This window comes from Saccostrea echinata, unplaced genomic scaffold (assembly GCF_033153115.1).
Source record: "Saccostrea echinata isolate AGI-Se365-2 ecotype Australia unplaced genomic scaffold, CSIRO_AGI_Sech_v1 ptg000030l, whole genome shotgun sequence".
NCBI lineage: Eukaryota > Metazoa > Mollusca > Bivalvia > Ostreida > Ostreidae > Saccostrea > Saccostrea echinata.
Window position 1 is genome coordinate 15,359,365 of NW_026889779.1, and position 11,482 is coordinate 15,370,846.

At 35.2% G+C, this 11,482-nt stretch overlaps 1 protein-coding gene across 1 annotated transcript; it reads right to left on the reverse strand.

Annotated features, from left to right (window-relative positions):
* Window positions 1-5,365: 5,365 nt before the first annotated feature.
* LOC133196862 (uncharacterized) lies at window positions 5,366-8,025 on the reverse strand. Its single transcript, XM_061332711.1, has 2 exons — window positions 7,518-8,025; window positions 5,366-5,955 (listed from the first exon to the last, which is right to left on the reverse strand). Exons 1-2 carry the CDS (start codon window positions 8,023-8,025, stop codon window positions 5,366-5,368), a joined length of 1,098 nt encoding a protein of 365 aa, XP_061188695.1.
* Window positions 8,026-11,482: the final 3,457 nt, after the last annotated feature.

Below are 11,482 nucleotides of genomic sequence, written 5' to 3' on the forward strand. Positions count from 1 at the left end.
AATCCATAGCATGGAGCAGTCGTCCACTGAAGTACTCACTAAAAGTAACAATTCCCTTCATAGCATTGATGTGTACTTCGAACGCCATTGAATGAATAGTACCGGCCGATGCAGGTAAAAGGGGATAATACTTAGATTCTAATTCATCGAGACGAGACTTGGAACGAAATGATAGAACTATCATGTCATTATATTTCTTACCGTGCATACCATGACAGTTGGCGCCATGAATCATTAGATCAAAATCGTGTTTTGAACAGAGGGAAAAGTCAAACAATAAAGCGTCTTCACGCATTGTTTTCTTTATGTGGAACCAAAACATGAATTTGAACTTTACATCATCAAATCGAGATATTTTGATGTTTCCCATAACTCCTTTGTAGACAATGAGTGCAAAAATCCCTGGACCAGACTTTGCTAACGGAAGTAGTAATTGCTAAGAACTTTCTCATCCTTAGATATGTACAAATCACTGTGTAGCGAAAGACTTTGAAATAACATGGAACCTACAAGTAAAGAGACAGACGATAAACACATTTTTCGATGGCTTAGATAACAAAGAAAAAAATCATGGGGGAAAAGTTAAAGTATTGAAACATTTTGTCCATATGGACTTGCATGACACACCCGCAGCTACTTTACAATCAGCCACCTGAGTATAATACAACCCTGTAAAGGATCCATAGAATGGCAAATTTAAAAATAATACAATTAAACTAAATATTTGATAGATGAAGATATGTTGCAAAAAACAAAAACAAACAAACAAACAAGAAAACTAGGACGATCAGGGATCAACGAAATGGCTGATCAGCAACAACTCAGGAAGTACATCTACACATAAATCTTATTGTATGAACTTCTGTTAGTTGCCTGTATGTGCAAGTACTACCTACATTCTCATTTACATCAAAGCGCTTGACCATAAAACTTCGTATTAACAAAGTACAACCAGCATAATCTCCTTACCATTGGCCCCTCTTTCTCTTTGAATGTTTGATATACCGTCTCATATTTACATGTATTTATCTTTTTAATATATACATTAAAATAATTGTACAATTCTCTTATTCAATTATGATTAATTATCAAATTGAATAGCAAAAGGGGATGAAATGTGAAGACACTGAACAGTCATAACGCTCAAAAGTCCATTTAAAATTTTGAGCAGGACTACATGGACCTCTGAACCAGCGGTGGGATCAGGTGCTATGAGGAACTTAGCATCCCCTGCCATATGTCCCTTGTCATAATCGGGTAAACAGGTAATCCGTAGACACTCAGTGTGAAAATTTGTATGAGAGACGTCATCCAACATTCGACTTAATGAAATGTTGACATTACACGAGATTATTGATATCCTTGTATCATCAATTTATAATCAACATTTGTCAAGAGCATGGTTCGTTTTAGAAATTGCGCGAACGTAAATTGCATACAGAATCAACTGGGAGATATAAACTCCATTTGCAGGTGATAATGGTGTATTGCTACATATATAAGGGAAGTTGACGATTGAAAACATTGAAGTCATCACGTTCATCTTAAAGTTTAGTTGTTAGTTCTTATAGTTTGTCATCTTTGTCTTTCTCTAGTAAAATATCCAAACATGAAACGCCCGCGTGGCACAGTGGTTAAAGCGTTTGCTCTAGATTTATGGAGTAAGGGGTTGATCCTTACGTCGCGGGTTCGAATCCCACTGTGGGACGTGGAGACCGGTCCTTCGGATGAGACCGTATAAACCGAGGTCCCGTGTCACAGGTGCTGGCACGAAAAAGATCCCTCACTGCTCAATGTCCCTGAGTGCCGAGTATAGGTCAAAATTTGCAGTTCTCCACCTGCAAGTGGTGGCCCACGTCTCCATATGAGTGAAAAATTCTCGAGAGGAATGTTAAACAACAATAAACAAACAAACAAACCAAACATGAAACAGATGTTTTAGAATCTGTGGTGTCTCTTATTTCGAGTTCTATGGGATACATCGAATCAACGTTTGAATGAATATTACTACTAATAATTGATATATCTAGATATATGTCGAATTTCGATTGATTGATTGATTGTATGTTGTTTAACGTCCCTCTCGAGAATTTTTCACTCATATGGAGACGCCACCATTGCCGGTGGAGAGCTGCAAATTTTGTCCTATACTCGGCACTTACGGCCATTGAGCAGTGAGGGATCTTTTTCGTGCCAGCACCTACTGCGACACGGGACCTCGGTTTATACGGTCTCATCCGAAGGACCGGCCTCCACGTCCCACAGTGGGATTCGAACCCGCGACGTAAGGATCAACTCCTTACTTCGCGACTCTAGAGCAGACGCTCTAACCACTGCGCCACGCGGGCGACGTCGAATTTCGAATTGAAGATCACGGCAATAGACTTCTCCTTTTCATGCAGAAGATTTTGAATAAATAATTCATATCTTCATAGTACAGCACAATCAATAGAACCCTGTCCTGCACCAGAACTCCTGACCCAGTAGTCAATAATTTCACAAATCTGGTGAAAACGTTTTTGCTCATTACAACTTTATCATAGGCGCTCCCCATGTACGTTTGTAGATGGCGAAATGATGTCTACCTCTCTATACCATAAAATCAACACAGATTTTATGGTATAGAGGGGTAGACCTATGTAGACTTATCATTTCGTCATCAACAAACTTTCATGGGGAGCGCATATGAACTTTATACTCTGTTTGCCTCTTAGATGTCCAATAACAGAGAACATGAAGGCATTTTCACAATATGATCAACAGATTCTCATCATATCCCCTGACCCAGAGGAAATGAATTTCACAATTTCATGTTTTAGGCCAGTAAGCCAGAGATCTGCAGCTAATACATTGTAAACCATCTGAAATTTTATTTTTACACTATCAAGAACCTTCTGATAGAAAGCTTTCGTTTCCGGTTCAATTGCTGTGTCGGAATTCTTTTGAAGAGTATCCAACTTTTTTTCAGCTTCAATCTTTATTTCATTTTGTTGCAATGCAAACTACATTGCATACTTCATAAAAAATGAATAAAAGAAAAGTACCGTTGAAATCTGCGTGCAAGTTTCGATCCTTCTGCATCAACAGATTGATCTTTCCAGTCATAGCCGGTATCACAGCTTCCACTTCTCGTCTTGTTAATTCACATTTTGCATCAATCGAGGAAACCAGCGATTCCAAGTCAATAATCTGGTCCTGCAAGGATTCCATATTCTCCTGAATTGATGCTACAGAGTCCTCCATTTCTCTAACGTCGCGATTTAAATTAGTTATGTTTGACTCGGGTGAAGATAATGTTTTTGTCTTTTTGGATTTGATTTCCTCCACGGCAATATTGGTCTTCTCAATTTTTTTCTTGATTGTGGCAATGTTCTCCTCGTTTGTCAAAACGGTACCACTTAATTCGTTTACCTTTCGATCTAAATTCGCTGTTTTTTCTAATGCTCTACTGAGTAGCAATTTGTACTCTTTTAACTGTGCTTCTTGGTGATAATAAACCCAAGCAATAATAGATAAAGTTACCGCTAAAAGAGGATACTTTATCCAGTCCATGGCTTGTCCACTTTCGTTTTTTAGTGGAAATCCAACAGGAAGTCAGCAGTAATTGTATTAAACATTCTTGTTAAAGAAAAATAAAATAGCTACCCTGATCTTAAATTTAGCTCTGACTCAAGGCCTTTTTTCTTGGAGATATGAATTAGAAATAGAATTTACTTAGTATTTAATAGCGGATCTCTAATCAGATGGACAATTGTTTAATATGTTCTTCAAATAACGATAAAAACTTTGCTGGTGGTAATGATTTAATACAAAATTGATAGAGTCCATTTAAGCCTTTTAAACTATAAATTATTCTTTGGTTCTTATTTTCAATAAAATATTTAAAAGTGAGGTAAGATCTGCCTCCCCCTTTTAAAGATATCAGATAGCTATGTTCAGCAAAATTCCTTTTGAGAAATTTAGAAGTAAAAAAAAAGGAGAGTTGAAAGATTGCAGTAGAATTGGTCGATCCAAATCTATAGGGACACAAAAAACTATCAATACTGCGAGCAACACGAGATCTGAAGATGCCAGATTTACATTGGAAGACATTGTTAAGACACTAAATATTTCATCATAACAACACTTTATAGAGTTCAATCTAAAAATATTTCTATCAGATAGGCGCCTTATTTTCTTAAAGGTGCTCAAGAGAAAACGTGCGTTAAATGTGCCAATGGTCTATTTAAAAATACATTTTTTTTTCAAAAGGAAGGTTTGATAATACATTGGTGATGGATGACGAAACATTGCTGCTTTTTATATAGTTCAAAAGGAAGATCAATAATAAAATTAGAGAAAAATGCTGCCGTCTTATTATTGCAAAGAGAAGAAAGGGCTCCAAACATCTTAACGTTTTCTTTTTTACTTAAGAGGTCTAGTAATACATGTACATACACCCAAAGGAAGGACTGTCAATGATAATTTATATGTTAAAATTGCACTAAGGAAAGTTTAAGTTGGTTTTCTGTGAGGAAAGTCAAAATACCGGTCCCAGTGGTAATTTTTCTGTCCTGACAGTGCTGCCGCAAAGAATCGTAGAGAAATAAGGAGATTTTAAAGAAAGGAAAGTTTACAGAGCTTAACCATTCCCCTAATTCGCCAGATTTCAGTCATTGTGGGAACTTTTTACTCCAAAAATGCAAGAGAACAATCAAAGGAAGACTTCAAAATTTCAGATCTGTCTGATACATAGACGTGAACCTCAACAGTCTTGCACCCCCCTCCCACCCCGAACTCGATAAATATGAGCAGTGAATCATTATAGAATACTGAGTATATAAAATGTTATACCTCCTTATCTATACATATGTTTTGAATTGTATTCAGATGTTTATACATAAGTTAAAGCACCTTCTTTTATTTAATTGATTGTATTGCTCAATGGCCCTGAGTGCCTAGTAAAGGTGTAAATTTGAAGCCCTTAACATGTATATGGTGACATCTCAATGTGAGTGAAAAATTCTCAAATGGGACTAAAACATCATAAAATCAATCAATCAATCTTGCAGACCTCTTTCTGTGTTGGTAGCAAAGCGGAACTAATTTGGTTAAATTGAAATATGCATAGCAAAATTTATACAAGACGTTTGTCAATCTGCATCTTTCTTAGTTGATTCTTTTATATACATTTTTACATCACATATTTGAATTTTTCTGTTCTCCATGACCAATCGAAGAAAAAATGTCGTTATGTTAAGCAAGTTTGTAAGATGAATTTAAAAAAAAAGGTTCTTTTTTCACACACACAATTCATTTGCATTTCATTTTTTTTTTAAATCATGAAGGTATGACTTAATAGTTTACACTCAGATTAGATCAAAAATTAAATCATGATTAATTGTACATGCACTTGATCTTTGTTGTACAATCCAAACATAGGATACAAAGGGGTGAGAAAGTCCACAGAATCCATAGCATAGATCAGTCGTCCACTAAAGTACTCACTAAAAGTAACAATTCCCTTCAAAGCATTGATGTGTATTTCGAACGCCATTGAATAAATAGTCCCAGCTTGTGCTGTTGAAAATGGATAATGCTCAAACTCTGTTTCATAAAGGCGAGATTTCGTAACAAATTTTAGAACTATCATGTCATTATATTTCCTTCCATGCACACCGTAACAGTCGTGACCATAAAACATTTTATCAAAATCGTGTTTTGAACAGAGAGAAAAGTCAAAAATTATCATGTGATCCACCAGTGTTTTCTTTATGTGAAACCATACCATGAATTTGAACTTTACATCATCAAGTAGCGATATTTTTGAGTTGCCCATAACCCCTCTGTAGAAAATGAGTGGGAAAATCCCTGGACCAGACTTTGCTAACGGGAAGTAATAATTGCTAAGAACTTTTTCGTCCTTAGATATGTACAAATCCCTGTGTAGCGAGAGACTTTGAAATAGCATGGAACCTACAAACAAAGAAACAAGAAGATAAATATTTTTGAATGCTAGACAAACGAAAAACCATAATAAAATTTAAAAAATTAATTCTTATGGAAATACTTCTCAAAAGGCATTTATTAATGTTCATGGCAGAACCCTAGCTCTGTACTTTAAAATCAAATTTTATATCGCAGTATTTCTTGTAAAAGCAAAGACGTAGTAGTAGTTTTGAAGGAGGGGGGGAGTCAGGATTTTTTTTAAAACTTACCTGAAAAAACCTAAAAAGCAAAGAATTCTATTTCTTGGAGGGGGAGGTATGTTCCAACTTCATTCAGTACCAAACTTTATAATTTCATTCATTCACTACATTACCCTGAACCCTTATTTGGCTATACTGCAACAAAAAGTGGGGGGGGGGGGGGCATTCGGCCTTTCAATGAACATTTTTAATAGAAAAAGGTTATGTTAATGTTATGAAAAAAGTGTGGGGGGGGGGCATTGCCCCGCCCCTCCCCCCTGTGCTAGGTGCCGGAAAAGTACAAGGTTATTGGGTTAAATGTCGATAGAGACTAGGGATGGGTATCGGCAAAATTTTCGTATCGTGATATATCACGATTTTTTCCCAAAAATATTACGATAAATCGTGATATTTTTACACGCAATTTTTACGACAATTTCAAATGAATTTCCATAACATTTCTTAAAAATATCCTGTAAAAACATAACTTTACTTTTTAAATTTTCATTTATTTAGTATAAAGCATGTTTTTGATGCCATTGTCTAACTGTTTTCAACATTTTTTACACTTCCTGTAATTGTCATTCAATAGTTTGAACAAATAAATGAATAATTTCCGGAATTTATAGTTATGTACAAAATACCGGTATTTTAGTCTCCGTATCACGATACGTATCACGCAATAAAAAATTGCGATATACCGGTATATCGATATAATCGCGCATCCCTAATAGAGACAATACTAAACTCTGATTCATCTCAAGGAAATAAGTAATACTAGAGTGATATTTCAAATAATGTGACAAATTAAATTGATAGAAACGAGACAAAAAGTGAACACATAATATGCAGGAAATACTAAACAGTAAAATAGTATTGACCGTACAGATTGAAATTATAAGTCGTGCGAACGAGATGATATTCAAGAGAACGACACGTCTTTCGGAGGGATAATTTCCTTACGAACAACAAAATATTTTCCCAAACAAAACAAGAGATGAAAAAATGCGGGGGAACCGTTTTTAATAATAGCCCTTGTGGCCCTGAATTTGAAACCATGGACAATTCGCCTCTTTTTACTGCTTTTACTGGATCTGTAGCTCTCTGGTCGTCCATTCCATTATTTAGACCAGTGAGGTACAGATCTGCAGCTTCTGTATGGACCAGGAAGTTTTAGTTTTACACTATCGAGTACTGGGATGGAAAGTTTTCCGTTCGATACCAATTGAATTGCTTTGTCGAAATTTTTTGTAGGGGTATCCAATCCCTTTTCAGGTTCAGTCTGTATTTCACTTTGTTATGATAAAAACTATATTACACACTTTCTAAAACAGATAAAAAGAACTCTACCGTTGAAATCTGCGCGCAAGTTTCGATCCTTTTGCATCAATAGATTGATCTTTCCAGTCATAGCCGGTATTACGGCTTCAACCTCTCGTCTTGTTAATTCACATTTTGCATCAACGGAGGAAACCAGCGATTCCAAGTCAATAATCTGTTCCTGCAGGGATTCCATATTCTCCTGGATTGATGCTACAGAGCCCTCCATTTCTCTAAATTCACGATTTAAATTAGTTATGTTTGACTCGGGTGAAGACAATGCTTTTGTCTTTCTGGATTTGATTTCCTCCATGGCAATGTTGGTCTTCTCAATCTTTTTCCTGATTGTGGCAATGTTCTCCTCGCTTGTCAAAACGGTTCCACTTAATTCCTTTACCTTTCGATCTAAAGACGTTGTTTTTTCTAATGCTGTATTGAGTAGCAATTTGTACTCTTTTAACTGTGTTTCTTGGTGATAATAAACCCAAGCAATAATAGATAAAATTACCGCTAAAAGAGGATACTTTATCCAGTCCATGGCTTGTCCACTTTCGTTTCTTAGTGGAAATCCAACAGGAAGTCAACAGTAATTTTATTAAACATTCTTGGTAAAGAAAAATAAAATAGGTACCCTGATCTTAAATTTAGCTCTGACTCAAGGCCTTTTTTCTTGGAGCTATGAATTAGAAATAGATTAAATAGAATTTATCTAATCAGATGAGCAATTGTTTAATATGTTTTTCAAATTATGATAAAAACTTTGCTGGTGGTAATGATTTAATACAAATTTGATAGAGTCCATTTAAGCCTTTTAAACCATAACTTATTCTTTGGATCTTAGTTTTGAATAAAATATTTAAAAGTGAGGTAAGATCTGCTCCTCCCCTTTAAAGATATCAGATAGCTATGTTCAGCAAAATCCCTATTGAGAAATTTAGAAGTAAAAAAGGTATTGAAAGATTGCAGTAGAATTGGTCGATCCAAATCTGTAGGGACACCAAGAAACTATCAATGTTGCGAGCAACGCGAGATCTGAAAAAAGCCAGATTTACACTAGAAGACATTGTTAAGACATTAAATATTTCATCATAACAACAGTTTATAGAGTTCTGACAAACAGGCGCCTTATTTTATTTAAAGATGCCTAAGAGAAAACGCGCGTTAAATGTGCCATTGGTCTATTTAACAAAATACACATTTTTTCAAAAAGGAAGGTTTTAATAAACATTGGTGATGGATGACGAAACTTTGGTGCACTTTATAGAGCCTAAAAGGAAGATCGATATTAAAATGAGAAATCAAAGAAAAAGCTATCGTCCTATTAGTAATACATGTACATACATCCGTCAATGATAATTTATATTATGTTAAAATTGCACTAGGGAAAGTTAAGCTGGTTTTCTGTAAGGAAAGTCAAAATACAATTTAATGGTAATTTTTCTGACTTGACAATGGTGCTGCAAAGAAGTGTAGAGAAATAAGGAAATTGTGAAGAAAGGAATCTTAACAGAGCTTAACCATTCCCCTTATTTGCCAGATCTCAGTCATTGTCTTTTTAATCAAAAACCAAAAACGCAAGAAAACAATCAAACAAGACTTCAAAATTTCAGATCTGTCATGGGAGGTGCTTTACATCAGCGTATTTTGAGCATCCCTAAAGATGAGTGTGGTGAGGTTTTCTGGTCATGGGTTTAAAACCTTAATACACGTGTAAAGGTTAACAAGGAATGCATGCTTTGTGGGATTAAAAATTTTAAGAAACTGCCTTACGTGCTTTCTTACTTTTAGATGACCTTTTGCATTACTTATTAAAAGATCCTCGTAAACAATAATTTTGTTCATAACAGTCAGAACTAGTATTAATTGTAACGGGGACCGTTACAGATGTTCCCCAAACGCTCCCCAACTTCCTTTTGGTGTCTTATTCCCTGTAAGCTTCATTAAATAAGGCAATCAAGTATATTGGTTTTTTACGCATTACACGCGCGCGCAGGGGCATGCATGTTCAAAATTACCATGTCAACTTGTCTACACGTTTAATACATCTTTATATTCAAATTTCATCAAAAGATGGAAAAAAAATTCGGCTATATTAAGTATATCTGTCATTTTACGTATTACACGCGCGCGCACGTGCATGCATGTCCATGATGACCGTGCCATTTTGTCAACACTATTATTATATCTACATATTTTGAGTATCAAAGCATTTCATCAACAAGTATAAAAGTTACAGCTATATCAAGTATATTGGTCATTTCAGCATTGCATGCGCGCGCACGTGCATGCATGTGCATATTGACAACGTCGTCTTGTCTACATTTATAATATGTCTATATATTCTGAGTATCGAAGCATTACATCAAAAAATGTAAAAGTTATGGTTATATCAAGTATATTGGTAATTTTATTCATTGCACGCGTACGCACGTGCATGCATGTGTGCGCTGACCATGTCATCTTGTTTACACTTCTAATATATCTTAATATTCTGAGTTTCGAAGCAATTCATCAAAAAATCGTAGTTAAGTGTATATAAGTTGTATTGGTGATTTCAATAATTGCGCACGCGCGCACGTGCATGCATGTGCATGCTGACCATGTCATCTTGTCTACACTATTAATATAATCTTATATTCTGAGTATCAAAGTCTTTCATCAAAAGATATAAAAGTTTTGGCTATATCAAGTATATTGGTCATTTTACTCATTGCACGCGCACGCACGTGCATGCAAGTGCATGCATGTGTGCGCTGATCATGTCATCTTGTGTACACTTCTTATATATATTTATGTTCTGAGTTTCAAAGCAATTCATCAAAAATGTACAAGTTAAGTCTATATCAATTTTATTGGTTATTTCAATCATTGCGCATGCGCACAAGTGCATGCATGTGTATTCTGACCATGTCATCTTGTCTACACTATTAATATATCCTGATATCCTGAGTATCAAAGCAATTCATCAAAAGATATGAAAGTTATGGCTATATCAAGTATATTGGTCATTTTACTCATTGCACGCGCACGAACGTGCACGCGCGTGCATGCATGTGTGCGCTGATCAAGTCTTCTTGTCTACACTTCAAATATATATTTATATTCTGAGTTTCAAAGCAATTTGTCAAAAAATGTACAAGTTAAGTATATATCAATGGTATTGGTTATTTCAATCAATGCGCATGCGCGCACGTGCATGCATGTGCATTCTGACCATGTCATCTTGACTACACTATTAATATATCCTTATATTCTGAGTATCAAAGTATTTCATCAAAAGATATGAAAGTTATGGCTATATCAAGTATATTGGTCATTTTACTCATTGCACGCGCGCGCACGTGCATGCACGTGCGCGCAAAATGACCTTCGTTCCGCAAATCTACATAACACTCCTATTAACCCTAAAAAGGTTTCATCTCAATCGGATGTGTAGTTTCGGAGATCACTCACGGACAAAAAAGTACCCAGGAAGAAAAATAATAATAACTAGACTCTTGTTGCCATGGCAACAAAAAAGTCTTCCGTTCTTCTAAATCTGTAAGAATTTGCTTTTTTTCTGTGTAAAAAACATACATATCATATTTACTGTGAAAGAAAAAAATAACTGGAAAAAAGTCCTTTCAGTACTTAAGGTACTTTGATTTTCATTATCAATCTTGTATAATACATTTGGCACCTATAAGAGATAAACGTATATCATTAGCAATTTAAAAAAAAAAATTGTATGCAATCATTTCTAAGACAAACAAACAGACGAACGAACACCGTACTATCATAAACTTCATTGTGTGTATATTTTAACATAATTGTGATGGTGTTATAAAAAAATATAATGAATTAAGTTAGTATCACACTAAACGTAAAGTCACTGAATTTTGTAAAGTTATAATATCAAGATTTGACAGCATACCTATAAGACAGATTATTCATTTACAGCAATTCTTCAGCAATCGATTGATTGATTGATTGATTATACGTATGTTGTTTAACGT

Bases quoted from the DNA above. Each gene is read 5' to 3' on its own strand.
- LOC133196862 (XM_061332711.1), bottom strand. From the start codon at position 8,025: ATGGACTGGATAAAGTATCCTCTTTTAGCGGTAATTTTATCTATTATT. The intron at 5,956-7,517 runs GTAGAGTTCTTT...CTTTGTTTGTAG, and splicing joins CTTGCGCGCAGATTTCAACG to GTTCCATGCTATTTCAAAGT.